General features: G+C 35.8%; 1 protein-coding gene across 3 annotated transcripts in view; it reads right to left on the minus strand.

Annotated features, from left to right (window-relative positions):
- Window positions 1-19,557, minus strand: part of sws (patatin like phospholipase domain containing sws) — a 469,178-nt gene that overhangs the window by 354,333 nt on the left and 95,288 nt on the right. For all 3 annotated transcript variants that reach the window (XM_090369181.1, XM_090369180.1, XM_090369179.1), the window contains exons 6-7: window positions 14,929-15,088; window positions 14,723-14,803 (exon numbers count right to left, since the gene is read on the minus strand). In XM_090369181.1, coding sequence (XP_090225307.1) covers window positions 14,723-14,803; window positions 14,929-15,088 — 241 coding nt within the window. The remainder of the gene's footprint in view (window positions 1-14,722; window positions 14,804-14,928; window positions 15,089-19,557) is intronic.

The following is a 19,557-nucleotide window of genomic DNA, read 5'->3' on the forward strand; positions in this document are numbered from 1 at the left end:
ACTGTGTGGTAGTACACTCAGAGAGGTGAGAATGAAAAAGACATGGGGGTAATTATGCAATCAGATATGAAGTTCTCTGAGCAGTGCAGATGGGCTGCCAGAGTGAGTCATGGAGTTTTGTGAATGATATATCGGAATTTTGCTAACAGAGACAAGGAGGTGACTATCCCCTTGTATAAGGCAATGGTCAGGCCACACATTGGTACTGTATACAGGTCTGGAAGCCTCATTTTAGGCTAGAGTTGCTAGAACAAGTATACAGAGAAGGGCAACAAGATTGGTGAGAAGAATAAAGGGGTGCTCTTACAATATATATTAGAAGCTTAAGTTCTGCAAGTTGCAGCATCTGGAGACCAGGCACCTGCAAGGTGATGTGATTGAGGTGTATAAGTCTTTGAATGGGTTAAGCAGGCTCAATGCTGATGGGATACTTCCACTTGCTCAGATTAAGAACCTGAGGGGACATAAATTCAAATTGAGGAAAGGAAGCTTTAGAATAGATGTGCAGAAGTTTGCCTTTAGCCAGCAAGTAGTTGATTGCTGGAACAGACGTCCATCTGTTGTTGTGGAAGTTGATATTATTCAGCCTTAAATAAATTTAAGGCTGAACTAGACAAACATTTGGAGTGAACGGATGAGTAAAATGGGAAGGGTTTTTTTTTTTTTTTTTGGCTGATGCTATATAAGCTTGCTTTCTTGCATCATATGCCTCAAACTAATGCTAACTCACACCACACAGTTTCTATGCTGTAGACATAACTTCAGACTCAGCAAAAGTTCTTTTCACACTCCGGCTGCTTTTGATAAGAAGAATGACACCACCACCTCTTCTATCTTCCCTATTTTTCCTAAATACATTATACATGCCATTGTGGAACTCTTAATCACCAATTTCCAGATGGCACCACGTTTCTGTTGGCTCTATTATGTCCGCATTAGTTGTCCTAACCAGGAGTTCAAATTAACTGTCATTTTATTGACAACACTCCTGACATTACTGTATACACAGTTAAGACTAAGTACACTTCTATAATTTACTATCTTGACACACCCTTGAAGTTAGTTAGGCTTGTTTTCCTATCTTTCTCATTCTACTCATTTGAAATGTTGCTACCCTCAGAACATCTTGCGAACATCAGCTGTTGTGGCAACAAAGAAGAATTCCTGAGGTAAGTCCAAGTATTACTTTGATCCATTTCATCAGATAAATATGGATCTAAAATTACCCATCTCCTCACTCAAACTAGCACTTTCCCTGAACCCTCAAGGTATCCTCAATAATACTGGCAAAAATCTTTGCATCACCTTTGTTCAAATGAATACCATCTCTACAAAATATATTCCTTCTACCTATAAATGTGTCCACACTGATAAAAATTCCATCCCCAAGAGTCTTGCAGATTATTAAGCATAGGAGTACTGACAGTCCAATATACTTTAGATTTTTATGTACTTTAATATTTTAGAAAACTCACCTTTCCTTGGTGAGTAGGAAAGGTGATAAAGTAGCTTAAATTAAAAAAAGTAGCTTATTAATCTAGATAAAGTTTAATAAAGTAGCACCTTGATTAATCAAGGTGCTACTTTATTAAAACACAATAATAAAATACTTAATTCATGTACTTTGGAGTTCTTTAAAAAAAAACTAAAGCAAACAAACACAGAAAAAATACATAAGCTTAATTTTCAAACGTCCCTCCAAAGAGCAACAAAAATGTCTAGGAACCTGTGTACTCCAAAACTTTAACCTTATACACAGATTAACAGAGTAACAGCAGGAGCACATACACTAAGAGATTAATAGCATTAATTAGTTACTGTTAATCTATTATACACTGACTAATAGATAAACAGCAATAGCCAACAGAGGTGAAAGTGATGCTTCTACTGGAACATGAATCAGCCTGGAAAACCCAGTTGAACTGGATGTCCAATGTTGAGACAGTTTTGTGTGACACGAGCAAAATGGGAAATTTTAACTTTCCAAAGGATGCTTGTGGGTTAATCATTCACACAGTAGCAGGACTTTTATGGATTTACTGGAAGACTGTTTTCCACACCAGCATGTTAGGCAATGAGAGAATGCAATACTCATGATATGATTATCAGCAGCAACTCTTTATGCATTAAGAATATACAGATAACTTCTTCTTGCTCAAACAACACTTGAGGAGATAAATTTAAGCTGAGGCAGGTTATTTTAAGGACAAATGTGGAAATTTGCCTTTGGCCAGAGGTCAGTTGGGAACAAACATTCATTTGTGTTGTGGAAAATCAGTAGTTTGAATAATTTTAAGGAAGAAATAGAAAAATTCTTAGAAGAGATGGATTTTTTTTTTTTTTTTTGCTGATGTTCTATAATCATGTTTTCTTGCATCATTTTCCACTACTAATACAACCATTTCCTCATCAACATAACTACAATATTCAGGAGTGTCACTAGTGTAGACAAGAAATTATGTTCCCAGAAAAACCATTTCCTGGTAAACATAACTACAATATCAAGGGCTATCACTAGTGTGCACAGGAAATTATGGTTCCGGAAAAACTGACTACAAACTTCATAGTCTTCATTTGAATACTTTTCACTATCCTTCTATTTATTTCAACATTCTAGGCTGTTATGATTACCAAGGAAAGTAATGTCTATTTCTATCATAATTCCATCACATAAGACCTATGCCAAATGAATAAATACAACTGAATATCTACCTATTTCATGCTCTGTATTTGCAATACTGCAGAAGACTTGCTAAGCTAAACTGTAATGAGACTACTACTAAAATGAATTTATTCTGAACGGTATATATTGAGGGATTGAGGTACTATTGCTCTTCTTACATCCTATATCCGTTCTCCTTTTTTAGCTGTTGCTCCTTTGTCATCCACTAACAGATATAACTTAAAAAAAACTATTGGTTCTCAACTACCACTATCATTCGTTTTTCTGCTTGATTCATTGTCCTGGCTATAGGTCGGGCTAAAGTCATCCAGCCTGTTAACCACCTCAAATTTGTCTAACTTTAACTTAGTTACTATTATTATAGCTATTCTTCTTTTTGATATCTTTTATTACCATTCGGCATGGATTAACAGGCAGATTATATCAGAAACTGATAGCTCGTTAATTGTAGGAGGACACATTGAAGGGGTTAGCCCTTGATAAAGTCTCTTTCAATGTGTCACCTTCTTCCTATAATTGGCTTGACATATGTATTTAGTTACTATTTTCTACGCTATTTTCTCTACTTTTATGCTTTATTAATTATTTTGTTCTTTCAATATTTGTTATTTCCATTTGTATCCCTACCAAGCTAGAACCATGGACTAGGTATAACTATTATAGCGATTAGTTTCCACCAGCCTATATATACTTGCCTTTAATACACTGCACGTTTAATAACTGCTCAAACTATGCTCAAACATAATAAGACTGATGTAATGTTCTATCTAGTATTCATTGATGGCATTAATCAGTTCTTCTCCTCCTTTCAGTTTTTAGTCTTTTATTGTATAATTTGCTATAATAATTGTTTATCTTGCTATAATAATTGTTAATTTATTTGCCTTATTCATTATATATATATATATATATATATATATATATATATATATATATATATATATTTATAATTATTGATAAAAAAGGAAAGAAAGAAAGTTAAAACGACAATAACTGTAACTTCCAAGATAAGTTCTTTGAATGCTTCCCATTTTGAATTTGCTGTTGGTAACATCATCAGTTGGTCCCACTGTATAGAATTTAAATACTGTCTCAGTCCATCGTAGTTGCCCTTACGGAAGCAATAACCCTTCCCTTTACCCCTAATGGTAGTTACCTCTTTGATTAAATTACCTCTTTGATTGATGAATTTGAGGTATTGCTCAAAACATCAAAGGCAGATATTGTTGGGATATCAGAGACGTGGTGTCACACAGATATATGAAATGCGGAACTGGAATTTGGGGAATACAATGTGTATAGAAAGGATAGACAGGACAGGAGGGGAGGAGGGGTTATGCTATTAATTAAGAAACACATAAAGTCCAAGGAAGTGAAGCCAGTCGACATCGATGGACAGGGCAGTGCCGAATCAGTTTGGTGTGACATAAGCATAGGGAAATCAAAATTGAGAGTAGGAGTGTGCTATAGGCCTAATGACTCTGATGAGTATAATAAGATATTGTACAGGGAAATAGAGTGGGCCAGTAAATCAGAGAGTCTTATAATGGGGGATTTTAATTTCCCAGATATTGACTGGAATTTGTGGGTTGGTCACTCGCACACTAGCAAGGCTTTTGTGGATTTATTGGATGATTGTTTTCTACACCAGCATGTTCGTGAGGCAACAAGAGGGAGCAATACTCTTGATCTGATTATCAGTAGTGACTCTTCATGCATTAAGAACCTGCAGATAAATGAACCACTAGGTGGCAGTGATCACAGTGTGTTGAAGTGGGATTTACTCAAGGAGGTAACTACCATCAGAGGTAAAGGGAAGGGTTTTTGTTTTCGTAAAGGCGACTATGATGGTCTGAGACAGTATTTAAATTCTATACAGTGGGACCAACTGATGATGTTACCAACAGCAAACTCAAAATGGGAAGCATTCAAGGAACTAATCTTGGAGGCTACCAGGCTTTACATACCAACTAAGAAATATTGTTCAAGGTTTAGGCCTAAATGGTTGTCAGATGAACTAATGAGACATGTGGCAGAGAAGAAAAATGCATGGGATACATATAAATTAATGGGTGACATGGAAGCCTATGATAGATATAAGTTGGTCTGTAACCAAGTCACAAAGGAGATTAGGCAGGCAAAGGCAGACTACGAAAAATCCTTGGCAAAGGATGCAAAGAAAAACAGAAAAGAGTTCTTTACATACTTGAACTCGAGAAGGAAAGGGATGAATCAGATTGGTCCACTGGATATTGATGGTTCAACAGTTGAGGATCCTGCTCAGGTGGCTAACAATCTAAACGAGTATTTTGCATCTACATTCACGCATGAGGAGTTATTCAGGAAGGAGAATGATGTAGGTAAAGTAAACATTGGCAGTGAGCTGGATGATTTTGTAATAACTGAGAGGAAAGTGGAGGAGAGATTGTTGAGGATAAACATAAAAAAGGCACCTGGGGTGGATGGGATCTATCCAGTTATATTAAAGGAGGCAGCAAAGGAAGTATGCAAACCCCTAGCCATAATTATGAGAGCTTCTTTGGACTCAGGGGAGGTACCCATAGACTGGAGATGTGCAAATGTAACCCCAATTCACAAAGGAGGATCAAAGGCTGACACAAGTAATTATAGACCTGTTAGTTTAACTTCTGTTCCAGGTAAATTAATGGAGGCACTGGTTAAAGAAGCACTGCAGGATCATCTAGACAAGAATTCAGTTATAGCTCAGACGCAGCATGGTTTTGTTAAGGGCAGGTCTTGCCTGACCAATTTGATTGGATACTATGATGTAGTCACAAAAGAACTGGATGCAGGGAATAACTTTGATATTATATATTTGGATCTTAGAAAGGCTTTTGATACTGTTGCACATGGAAGACTGCTGCACAAATTGGAGCAGTGTGGCATTGGAGGCAAATTGCTGCTATGGATAAGGGGATGGTTGAGTGGCAGAAGACAGAGAGTGGTAATCAATGGACACTGCTCAACGTGGACTAATGTTATTAGTGGAGTTCCTCAAGGTTCAGTGTTGGGTCCGTTGTTGTTTTCGGTGTTTATGAATGATATTGATGATGGGATATCAAGTTTAATGTCCAAGTTTGCAGATGATACAAAGGTTGGCAGGGTCGTCAAGGACACTACTGACGCTATGCTGCTGCAACAGGATCTGGAAAGGTTGAACAGATGGGCTGAGAGGTGGCAAATGAAGTTTAACATTGACAAATGTAAAGTACTGCATATGGGAAACAGTAACTCCAGAGCAACGTATCAACTCTGCGGTACCACACTGACAGTGGTGGAGAATGAAAAGGACCTGGGGGTAATTGTGCAGGGAGATATGAAGTTCTCTGAGCAGTGCAGACGAGCTGCAAGAGTAGCTCATGGTGTCTTGTCAATGATATACAGGAATTTTTCTAGCAGGGATAAGGAGGTGATTATTCCCTTGTATAAGGCAATGGTTAGGCCACATCTTGAGTACTGTATACAGGTCTGGAGGCCTCATTTCAAGAAGGATGTAGAGCTGCTGGAACGGGTACAGAGAAGGGCAACAAGATTAGTAAATGGAACAAAGGGTTGCTCTTACGAAGAAAGGCTTAAGTTTTGCAAATTACAGAGTCTGGAGACTAGGCACCGGCGAGGTGATCTGATAGAGGTGTATAAGGCCTTGAATGGTTTGAGCATGCTCAATGCCAATGGGATTCTTCATCTTTCTCAGAATAATCACCTCAGAGGGCATAAATTCAAATTGAGGAAGGACGGATGTCGGATAGATGTGCGGAAATTTGCCTTTGGCCAGAGGGTGGTTGGTTGGTGGAACCGACTTCCATCACTTGTTGTTGAAGTTGATAGCCTAAACAAATTTAAAGCTCAACTGGACAGGTATTTCGAACGAACGGAGGGGTGAAATGGGAGAGGGTTTTTTTTTTTTTTTTTGGGCTGATGCTGAATAAGCTTGCTTTCTTGCATCGTATGCCTCTACTAATGCTAATGCTAAATCCCACTTCAGCACACTGTGATCACTGCCACCTAGTGGTTCATTTATCTGCAGATTCTTAATGCATGAAGAATCACTGCTGATAATCAAATCAAGAGTATTACTCCCTCTAACTAATATTTATGGGTCAATGCAGTTGCAAACAATCATGCAATACACCCATAATGTCTATAGAATATTAAGGATAATATAAAAAATTTTTTGGAAAAGTAAATCAATCCAATAATAATACAATCAGGGACCTAAGAAAAAAAATTCACTTTTTACTGACAATCTAGATGACTTCAACTGGGGCCAACCATCCAGAATGAAGGCAAAAAACGACAAGATGTTCTCTGTTTCTGTGATGATCAATATATGCCAAGTAATTTAAATCTAAACCAAATATAAACCAGTATAGGCCAAATATAAATCGAATGACGATAAAAGTTAAGAAAATTTAGAAATATTAGAATGAAAAGGTAAGAAATATAAGTAAAATATAAATGTAAGCATATATTAATCATCGTTGACCCGACAGAGAACGTAATTTAATGATTAAAATAAGATTAAATATATAATACATACTACATATTGACCGTATCTAGGACATAATGTAATAGTCGTCAAAATAATGTGGTGCCCCCTATGTGATGGATACGGTAAAAATAAATAAATAATTAAATTAACGCATAGAGAAACATGCAGATAGTAAGAAGAAAAACTAAAGGAGTAGGAATAATAGAACCTGAACTCCAACAAAAGCGAAAAATAGTGGTATAGATAAGAAATAGTTTCTCCTACGTCCTCGGATTGCCCTAATAATTTCGGAGAAATAAAAATAAAGAGTGTAGGACAGTTTAACGACATTACAAGATATAAGTTGTGGCTCGGGTATGCCCGGGATCACAAACCCGTTCCTATAGTAGGACCCTGAGCTGAATTTGCATGTTATCTCAGAGTGAACTTAAGTCAATTTAAATGAATTTAACTATACATATATATTAAAAAAAAAAAAAAGATGATACATGTAATTTGCAAGCCAGTGGGTACAAGTTTTCTACGCCATAAGACACCAAGAATGCAAAGTGTATCCTATGTACATATATACATGGCACTAAATATGACAATTATATTGAAAATTATATTGAAACAATAGGTTCAGAAAACAAATTTTTGAAATTAATTATGCTTATCGCTTTCCTGAAGTGGTATTTCAGGTAAGCGATAGGGAAATTATTATTAATCAACTTGCCGTACAATGCTGTTAAGCCCACTGAACAATTTTTATTACTATTGCAGATATAAGCAATCCTTAGACATTGCGATAAAATTATATTAGCAGGCACTGATTTTGATATATTATATCTCCAGTTTGTAAGGCTGACTACGTTAAAATTAAATGCATCTCTTTTATTATATACGTTTACATCTATATTATTATTATGGAATATTTCTATATGAAGATCCAAGTAATTTGCTATAGTATCGGAACTATTAGTTTTTTCCAATACAAGTTCTACTGGATATAATTTACTGTAATCCTGGACAAAATGTGGATAATTAAAAACACATATCATCTACGTATCTGTATATAAGTAGGTTATCTTGGAATTCTCTTTCTGTATAATATAGATAAAGGTTTGCGATTATGCTTGATGCTGGACTTCCCATAGGGGTGCCAGTCACTTGTAAGTATAACGATGTTCCGTCATATACATAAGATGCATAATTTTATTAGATAATCCCAATAGGTTAAATCAACCTTTATAGCATTTTTATTATTATCGCTTACCTGAAATATCACTTCAGGAAAGCGATAAGCATAATTAATTTCAAAAATTTGTTTTCTGAACCTATTGTTTCAATATAATTGTCATATTTAGTGCCATGTATATATGTACATAGGATACACTTTGCATTCTTGGTGTCTTACGGCATAGAAAACTTGTACCCACCAGCTTGCAAATTACAGTGTATAATTTTTTTTTTTTTTAACATACATATTAGTAACGGCCGCATGGTGCAAGAAAGCCTATGGCTTATGCTGCACCAGCCAAAAAAAAAAAAAAAAAAAATCCGAACTAAACAATGATAAAAACAAAAAATAAATAAAATAAATAACTAAATAATAATAATTAATAAATAAATAAAATAAAATAAAAAGGAAATTAAACCTATCATCCTATGCGCTTCCCTTACCCGAAAGTACTATCCAGATGACCTTTGAATTTCCCCAAACTGTCGGACTCTACCACCCATGAAGGCAACTTATTCCAGTAATTTATAACTCGCTGGCTAAAATAAAACTTCCTGCAGTTCAATCTAAACATTTCCCCCCGTAACTTGAATTTATGTCCCCTAGTTCTAGCATCATTTATAATCTTGAAAATTTCATCCTCATTCATTTTACTGATGCCTCTCAGAGCCTTAAACACCTCAATCAAATCTCCTCTAAGGTGTCTAGTTTCCAAACTCTGCAACCCACATATTCGAAGTTATGTTCATAAGGACTCCGTTTTGCCAATCTCACCAGGCGAGTTACCCGTCTTTGAACCCTTTCAAGAAGCTCGATGTCTTTCTTTAGGTGCAGTCTCCATACTTGAACACAGTATTCCAAGTGTGGTCTGACATAAGCCTTATATAATGGGATTATCACATCCCTATCTCTACTTGCGAAAGTTCTATAGATCATTGATAGGACACCATGGGCCTTCCTTGCAACCTGTTTACAATGCTCAGAGAATTTCATGTCTGACCGTATCGTAACACCCAAGTCCCTTTCCTCCAGTACTGGGTTTAGTTGAACTCCACTAAGTGAATAAGTTATTTTGAGATTACTGTTTCCCAGGTGTAATACCTTACACTTTGTTGGATTAAAGCATAGCTGCCATTTTTCTGACCATTCCTGAAGTCTATCTAGCTCTCTCTCTCTCTTAAGAAGCTCAGCTTGACAGTGATCATTAACTACTCTACCAATTTTAACATCATCTGCAAATTTAGACATCACGCCCTCTATCCCTTCATCAATGTCATTTATGACAATTAAAAACAACAGTGGTCCTAATACTGATCCTTGGGGAACCCCACTTCTTACGTCAACCCAATCTGAGGAATAGCCATTTATCACAACCCTCTGCCTCCTGCCCTGAAGCCATCCTTCTATCCATCTAAGGATTTTCCCGGTGATTCCAACCTGTTCCAGCTTATAAAGCAACCGCTCATGTGGGACTGAGTCAAAAGCTTTGCTGAAATCTAAATAAACAATGTCAAAATTATTCCCTAAATCCAGCTCGTGAGTGACCCTTTCGAAATAGCGAACCAGATTTGTTAAACATGATTTTCCCTTTACAAAACCATGCATATAGTTAAATTCATTTAAATTTACTTAAATTCACGCTGAGATAACATGCAAATTCAGCTCAGGATCCTACTATAGGAACGGGTTTGCGATCCCGGGCATACCCAAGCCACAACTTATATCTTGTAATGTCTTTAAACTGTCCTACACTCTTTATTTTTATTTCTCCGAAATTATTAAGGCAATCCAAGGACGTAGGAGAAACTATTTCTTATTTATACCAATTTTTTTTCGCCTTTGTAGAGTTCAGGTTCTATTATTCCTACTCTAGTTTTTCTTCTTACTATCTGCATGTTTCTCTATGCGTTAATTTAATTATTTTTACCGTATCCATCACATAGGGGGCACCACATTATTTTGACGACTATTACATTATGCCCTAGATACGGTCAATATGTAGTATGTATTATATATTTAATCTTATTTTAATCATTAAATTACGTTCTCTGTCAGGTCAACGATGATTAATATATGCTTACATTTATATTTTACTTATATTTCTTACCTTTGATTCTAATATTTGTAAATTTTCTTAACTTTTATCATCATTCGATTTATATTTGGCCTATACTGGTTTATATTTGGTTTAGATTTAAATTACTTGGCATATATTGATCATCACAGAAACAGAGAACATCTTGTCGTTTTTTGCCTTCATTCTGGGTGGTTGGCCCCAGTTGAAGTCATCTAGATTGTCAGTAAAAGCGATAATTTTTTTTTTTTTTTTTTGCGTTTTCTTAGGTCCCTGATGGTATTATTATTGGATTGATTTACTTTTCCAAAAAATTTTTTTTATTATCCTTAACATTCTATTTTATATATATATACACACACACACACACACACACACACAGTTATATATATGCATACACACCCAAACAAACTGGTGTTCAAAGAAAGTGCATCACCTAGGAATTTTGCATCTCTAACCCTTTTTTGTGATGGTATGTTACATTAATGACTAGCATCACAAATAGAAATATAAACAAAAGATATTTATTAATAGTTAAGACAAAAATAAGTAATATTTGACAGGTGCTCTCAAAATATTCCAAAATTAGCATTTGCAACCTTTATACAATTGTGCAAAGTACCGATAAAGAACATTAAGGTCAACGATAAGATGTTATGTGGGGATGAATACTTTTAATGAAAAATAAACACTTTCTATGCATAATAAAATGAAAAATTTCTTCTTCCTAGGTAAATGACCTGAAAACTCAAAAGAATACCAACTGCCATTACAGAATTAAAGAGACCATACAGAACCACCATTCGAGGATTTGTTGTTAAATTCAGTGGGTCTGTAACAAATCTGTATATTTGAAAATAACAATCTGACCAAAAATCAGAATAAAACTAAACTTATCAAAAAACTGAAAGATACTACATGTGATTATCAGAAAAGTAATAACTAAATTAGAAGAGTTGGCAGATATACATAAGTCTGACTGCAACTCATTGCTGATGCTATTGAGGCAGTGTTAGGTGGATAGGAAAACTGCTAGATTGAGGGGATTCATGGAATAAATGATTAACGGCAGCCACAGGCAGAGGTAAAAGTGATTCTTGAAATGCTTCTATTGTAATGAGCAGCAGCCTAGAGAGCAAGTTGCTGGGGACTTCAAGAGCTGCTAGAAGTCATCATGGAACAAGTAAATACATGGGCTATGTTAGGGCAACTAAGAGTAAGAACACGTTGTTATGGGGGTTTGATGGTGCATAAGCTACTTTGACTAAAATGCATAAGAAGAAGTGCATGTATACTTGCATGTACACTAATGCTAGAAGTACAGTAAATAAAATTGATGAATTTGAAGTGCTAATCACAACATCAAAGACAGATATTGTTGGGATATCAGAAGCATGGTGTCACACAGATATAAGCAATGCAGAATTGGAATTTGAGGAGTACAATGTGTACAGAAAGGACAGACAAGGTAGGAAGGGAGGAGAAGTTATGCTGTTAGTTAAGAAACAAAATCTAAGGAAGTGCATACAGTTGACATGGGTGGACAGTGCAATGTTGAGTCTGTTTGGTGTGACATAAACACTGGGAAAGGGAAAATGAGAGTGGCAGTGTGTTATAGGCCTAATGACTCTGATGAATACATCAAACAGTTGTGCAGAGAAATAGAGTAGGCCAGTAAATCAGAATGTCTTTTAATGGGAGATTTTTAATTTTCCAGATATTGACTGGAACTTCTGGATTGGTCACTCGCACACTAGCAAGACTTTTGTGGATTTATTGGAGGATTGTTTTCTACAGAAATATGTTCAAGGGGCAACCAGAAGGAGTAAAACTCTTGATCTGATTATCAGAAGTGATTATTCATGCATTAAGAATTTGCAGATAAAGAAACCACTAGGCGATAGTGATCAGTGCACTGATGTGGGATTTACTTAAAGATGTAACTACCATCAATGGTAAAGGGAAGAGTTTTTGTTTTCGTAAAGGTGACTACAGTGGTCTCAGACAGTTTTAAATTCTATACAGTGGGATCAACTGATCACGTTATCAATGGTGAATTCTAAATGGGAAGTCTTCAGAGATCTAATCTGGGAGGCTACTAGGCTTTTCATACCAACTAAGAAATACTGTTCGAGGTTCAGGCCTAAATGAATATCGGATGAATTAATGAGGCTCGTGGCAGAGGAGAAAAATGCATGGGGTGCATATAAATTATCAGGTGACACAGAAGCCTATGGCAGATAAAGACTAGTCTGTAATCAAGTCACAAAGGAGGTTAGGCAAGCGAAAGCAGATTACGAGAAATCTTTGGCAAAGAACATAAAGAAAAACAGCAAAGAGTTCTTTACTTCTGTAAACTCTAGAAAGGGGATAAATCAGATTGGTCCACTTAACATAGATGATTCGACTATTGATGAGCCTGTTCAAGAAGATAATAAACTGAATGAGTATTTTGAATCTACATTCACATGAGGAGTTATTCAAGGAGTGGAAAGCCAGAAGTTTATCAAACTCTAACAGGGAGCTAAGTGATTTTGTAATAACTGAGAGCAAAGTGGAAGAGAAATTGTTGAAGTTAAACATAAAAAAGGCACCTGGGGCAGATGGAATCTATCCATTTATAATGAAGGAGGCAGCAAGGGAAGTAAGCAAACCTTTAACTACAATTATAAGAGTATCCTTAGAGTCAGGGGGAGGATACTGTTGCACATAGAAGACTGCTGTACAAATTGGAGTGGTATGGCATTAAGGGCAAGTTACTGCAATGGATAAAGGGATGGTTGAGTTGAAGACGGCAGAGAATGGTAATAAATGGACACTGCTTTACGTGGACTAATGCTATTAGCAGAGTCCCCCAGGATTTGGTGCTGGGCCCACTGTTGTTTTGGGTATTTATCAATGAAGGTATATCAGGATTAATGTCCGAATTTGCAGATGATACAAAGATTGGCAGGGTTGTTAATGACAGTAAAGACAGTATGCCACTGCAAAAGGATCTAGAAAGTTAGGCAGATGGGCTGAGAAGTGGCAACTGAAGTTTAACATTGACAAATGCAAAGTACTCCATATGGGTAGCAGTAACCCAAAAGAAACGTACCAACTGTGTGGTAATATAATCAGGGAGGTGGAGAATGAAAAAGAGTTATGAAGTTCTCTGAGCAGTGCAGATGGGCTGCCAGAGCAAGTCATGGAGTTTTGTCAATGATATACAGGAATTTTGCTAGCAGAGACAAGGAGGTGATTATACCTCTGAACAAGGCAATGGTCAGGCTACACCTTGAGTACTGTATACAGGTATGGAAGCCTCATTTTAGGAAGGATGTAGAGTTGCTAGAGCGAGTGCAGAGAAGGGCAACAAGATTGGTGAGAGGAATAAAGGGGTGCTTACGAAGTAAGGCTTAAGTTCTGCAAGTTGCAGCATCTGGAGACTAGGCACCTACGAGGTGATTTGATCAAGGTGTATAAGGCCTTGAATGGTTTGAGCAGGCTCAATGCTGACAGGATACTTCCTCTTGCTCAGATTAAGAACCTAAGGGAGCATAGATTCAAATTAAGGAAAGAAAGCTGTAAAATAGATGTGCGGAAGTTTGCCTTTAGCCAACGGATAGTTGATTTCTGGAACAGACTTCCATCTGTTGTTGTGGAAGTTGATAACTTTAATTTAAGGCTGAACTAGACAACCATTTGGAGTGACCAGATGGGTGAAATGGGAAGGTGTTTTTTTTTTTTTTTTTTTTTTTTTTGGCTGATACTGTATAAGCTTGCTTTCTTGCATCATATGCCTCAACTAATGCTAACTCTTCTAATTTAGTTATTAGTTTTCTGAATAAAAATTTCTGATGTTCAGAGCAGTCTAGTTCGATTATTTTGTCATTTTTAAAAAATGACAAACAATCAGAAACACTAGACTGCTCTGGTTTTTTAGGTTAGTTTTACAAACAGAAACTTGATAAACAGGAAAGGTAAGCTATTAGATATTTTGACAATATTCAAAATTCAAGTTATATTGGACTTCTTAACAGACCTTTGATTAACAATAGAACTAGACTCATGAAGAGAATAACCTTAATCCTAACATTTTATTGCAAGGATATATTTTATAATGTGTTAATGTCAACCCTCCCTATTTTGTTTTGATTCATACAATACTAAAAAACACCTTACTTTTGGATAAATATTTCTACTTTATTCATTAATCAAATTTTTCAATTTTATGCTTGAATAGATACATACTGTGAGTACTTCCATTACACTTAAGAGACTCGCAATACTTTCTCCAGGGCAAACTTCTTTTAAATTTAGTTCAGTACCATCCTGTAAAGTATGTAAAATTAGAAACAACATGAAAGTGAACAAATTTGCTCAAGTTAAAAAACAAATAATAAAATGTTAAAAATAATAAAACAAAAAATAAAATGTTTCATATAACTTATTCTTACCGGCTCAGTAACGTATACAACTAGTGTTCCTGTCTGCACAACATAAATACTGTCATCCAGATCTCCAATGTAGAATAACAATTGCTCAGATGGAACTTGAATGGTTTCAATGTGTTTGCATAGTTCTAGGAATAACGGTTTCTCAAAGAAACCAAAAACCCTATAAGAATAAAACAAATTCTCATTCTGAAAAATTCAATATAATACAATACAATCATGTGGAAAAGAGACATTCATAGATTAGTATAGGTGAAAGAAAAACATTTATAATATAAATGTTTATGAAAGAAAAGACGATTACATTATTTACAAAACTTTAGTGCAAACAGAAAAATACAAGTAAGTGATAAACATAGGACCATATGCTTATTGTCATAAACACTACACTTCCATTATATTACTCCTGCTTATAGCATTATCCTGCTTTTAATGTTCTTTTCTTTTGGTACCATAATCAATCTTGTGATGTTGAGGGATTTCTCAATTACTCTGGAAAGAGTAGAGGTAAGTGCAATGGGATGATAACTGGATGGGCATATACAAATTTCAAAGCAAATTCTGAAATGTGAAAGTGTAAACAGGTGATGCAAAACAGGAGTAAGCTCAGGAGCATAGGTTTTGAGACAAGTGAAGAAATGCCATCAGGACCTGGAGCTTCCTTGGTTTCAAGATTTTTCAAAATTCTTCTTGCATCCTATCCGATTACGGAAGACTACGGGAGACACTGAGTGGTTTATACTGGGAACTGTAGGAAGTGGTTTACCAAGATCATCAATATAAGAGTTAGAAGAAATGTAGTAAGCTAGTAAGTCAGCTTTATCTTTAACTAAGAAAGCAACAGAACCATCATAGAATCAACAAGTTCAGCCAATAGCTTTGGCAAGAGAACAGAATAGTACCTCTTAGACAAGCAAGTTTTCTACTCTTAGTCTGTTTAAAATCTAGTTTGGATTGATTAATAACTGCTTTATAATTATTGTGAGCTTTAGTGTAGGCAAAAAATGAACCTGGAGATTTGGATTTGAGCCAAATGCGATACACAATATTCTTATCTTGAACAGGCTTAGCTCATTTATTGGAAAACCAAGGTTCAGATCTCTACATATACAAATGTAGAGGATATTACTGAAAGGAAATAATAAAGAGTTCATTTTTTTAAATTTTTACAAGTTTATTTTCAAATGTTTTTTTTCCACTTTTTTAATGAAAATTTTTATTTATATTTTATTGTTGACAATAATGCTGCTCTGACATTTGGATGTAAATGTCAAAATAAAAATACATAAATAAAAAAAAAAAAAAAAAAAAAGAGTATTCCAATAACAGTTTTCCAATTTTACAGACTTCTTAATTCTTAAAAAAAAGTCACTCTGGATCACGGTCCATTGTGCTGCACTGTGGGTTGCAGAAATGTTTGAAATGCATTTGTTAGATGGGATATATATCTCTGTGAATGAAATCCAATAAAAAGACTCCGATATACCTAATTGCCATAAATATCATCCCAAAGGGTAAAATGTGTAATTAATGGAAATATGAGAAAACATGCAAAACAATCATGACAACCAAACATACATTTTATTGCATTGTACAAACTGAAATGACAATTAATGTAATTGTATTATGTACTGCAAATCAGCAAAATACCCTCAATATTTTCTTGTTGGAAATTTCTAAGAGGTACAAGCTAAAGATTATAATGATTTATGCACCAACATCGAGCCGTGATGATGAAGAGGTTGAAGACATGTACACCGAAATTGAGAGTCTTCTAGATGAGCAGAAAACCCACTACACTATTATTATGGGGGACTTCAATGCTAAGGTTGGAAAAAGGCAAAACAGCACAGAAGGAGGAACTATAGGAAATTTTGGAATTGGTGAAAGAAATAAAAGAGGTGAAAGACTTGTGGAATTTGCAGAATCTCAAGGACTGTCAGTAATGAACACTTTTTTCAAGAAAAGGGTGAACAGAAAGTGGACATGGAAGAGTCCAAATGGATTACAACTAATGAAATCGACTTCATCCTCACTAACAGAAGATATGTGAATGATGTTACTGTCCTGAATAAGGTAAATGTTGGAAGTGATCACAGAATTGTAAGATGTACACTTGATATAGATGTAGGAAAGGAAAAAAACTGACTTCAGTAAATAATACAAAGGTTTTTGAGATAACAGAGGAGTAGAAAAAGCAGTATGTACTGGAACTTAAAAACAATTTTGAGCTTCTGCAGACTGCTCAGGACCAAGATATCGATGAGGAATATTACAACTTTCTGAAAGTGATAAAGCCCAAGAAAACTATAGGGAAACAGAAATCCAAAAAATAAAAAATTAGTCAAGAAATGCTTGTCATGATGAACCGAAGACGACAAATGAAGAGCAAGAAAAACACTGACAGGGAGAAAATTGAGTATACTGAGTTATGCAAAGCCATTAGAAAGAGACTCAGAGAGGACATAAGAAGATTTAACACAAGAAAAGTAGAACAAGCATTAAGGAAAAACAAAGGATTTAAATCAGCAGCCATGAGCAGTAATACAGAAAGACAAATGATACTGAAACTGAAGAATAGCAATGGCGCACTTATAAACAGCAGAGAAGGCATAATTCAAATAGCAGAAGACTACTATAGAGAATTATACAAGGAGCGAGGGAATGACACCTGCAGTGGGAAGATGGATTGCAAAGTAGCAACACATACGACATACCCGATATTCTTCCTGATGAGGTAGAACATGCATTGAAGAAAATGAAGAATCGGAAAGCCCCGGGGGAAGATGAAGTTACTGTAGAGTTGTTAAAATTGGGAGGAAGAGACATAACACAAAAACTGGCAAGGCTCTTCACAAAGTGCATTAGAAAAGGTGTGACGCCTAAGCAGTGGAATAATGCAATCATAGTTTTGCTGCATAAGAAAGGAGATAAATCAGAAATTGGAAATTAGAGACCAATTAGCTTGTTATCCCACATCTACAAGTTGTTCACAACAGTCATTACTAACAGATTAAAAAGAATACTTGATGAGAATCAACCGAAAGAGCAAGCTGGCTTTAGGACAGGATTCTCAACTATGGATCACCTTCACGTAATATCACAGCTAATGGAGAAAGCAAATGAATATAAAACACCATTATGCCTGGCATTTGTGGATTATGAAAAGGCATTTGACTCCATACAGCATAAGCCAATGTTTCAGGCACTGCAAAGACAAGGCATAGATATCCCATATATTATGATTTTGAAGAAAATATATGAGAGTGCTACATCCTTTATTAGACTAGACAAAGACAGTAGCAAATTTAAAAAGGAGTTCGACAAGGAGACACTGTTTGCTCTCCGAAGCGGACAGCTCTCCGAAGCTGTTTGCTGCTGCCCTTGAGGAAGCTTTCAGAAGATTAGACTGGTCGCAGAAAGGAGTCAATGTGAACGGACAGTACCTAAACCATTCACGATTTACAGATGACATTGTGGTTATAAGCCACGATCCCAAAGAATTAGAGGAAAATCTTAATCAGTTATGCACAGTTAGTAAGGATTTTGGACTAAAGATGAATATGGCTAAAACAAAAGTAATGATGAACAAGTATGCCAGGGAAAGGGAAATAATGATTGAAGGAGCAGTAATTGAAAAGGTGGAGTCATATACTTATCTGGGACAAGTTATTAGCTGTAATAATGATAAATGGCTGGAAGTTAAGAGAAGAATAAATTTTGGATGAATAGCATTCAGGAAATATAGTCACATACTGAAGAGCAATATCCCAGTTTGTCTGAAACATAAAATAATGAATCAATGTATACTCCCCACCATGACTTATGGAAGTGAAACTTGGGCACTCACCAAAAGAATGGAAAAGAATTTCAGACAAACTGGGAAGAATGAAATGAATTATATTGGGAATCAGATTGTTAGATAAGAAGAGGATTAGGCAGCAAACTCAAGTAAAGGACATTCTTATCAAAACTAAAGAACTAAAATGGTCTTGGGCAGGACACATAGCTCGAAGACATTATGATAGATGGAAGAAGAAAATAACAGAATGGTACCCAAGAGGAGCTAGAAGAAAACCTGGAAGACAAAGGCGGAGATGGACAGATGAAATTCATGAGTTTTTGGGTAGTAAATGGATGGCCAGTGCTCAAAACAGAAGGAACTGGAAAGTTGCTGGACAGGCCTTCATCCTGCAGTGGATTGAAAATGGCTGATGATGATGATGATGATTTTCTTGTTCCTGCTCAAGCTGCAATAACAGCCTTTCAACAATCTGGCATAGAGTTAATAAACTTCCGGATAGCTGTTTCAAATACGGTTGCCCAATTTTGTGGTACCACACCCTTACAATGCACTTCTACAGCTGAATCTTACTTGTTGGCTTCTTCTGAGCAATTTTAGATGACATTATGTACCAGCAATTTTCAAATCTGGACCAGGCCAGGCCAGTCCAACACTGTAATGCCAGCATTTGAGGTATGACTGCACCTTAAGGAAGAAAAACAAGGGAAAACATTGGTGTAAGTATTTTTTAAGCCTTGTGAGACAGGCAAGGAGACAAACTCATCATTAAATCTAAATAGCATAAAACTTACCAATTTTGCTGTGTGCCAAGGTGCTGAGTCCTGTTG

This window comes from Mastigoproctus giganteus, chromosome 3 (assembly GCF_048544385.1).
Source record: "Mastigoproctus giganteus isolate SK-2022 chromosome 3, ASM4854438v1, whole genome shotgun sequence".
NCBI lineage: Eukaryota > Metazoa > Arthropoda > Arachnida > Uropygi > Thelyphonidae > Mastigoproctus > Mastigoproctus giganteus.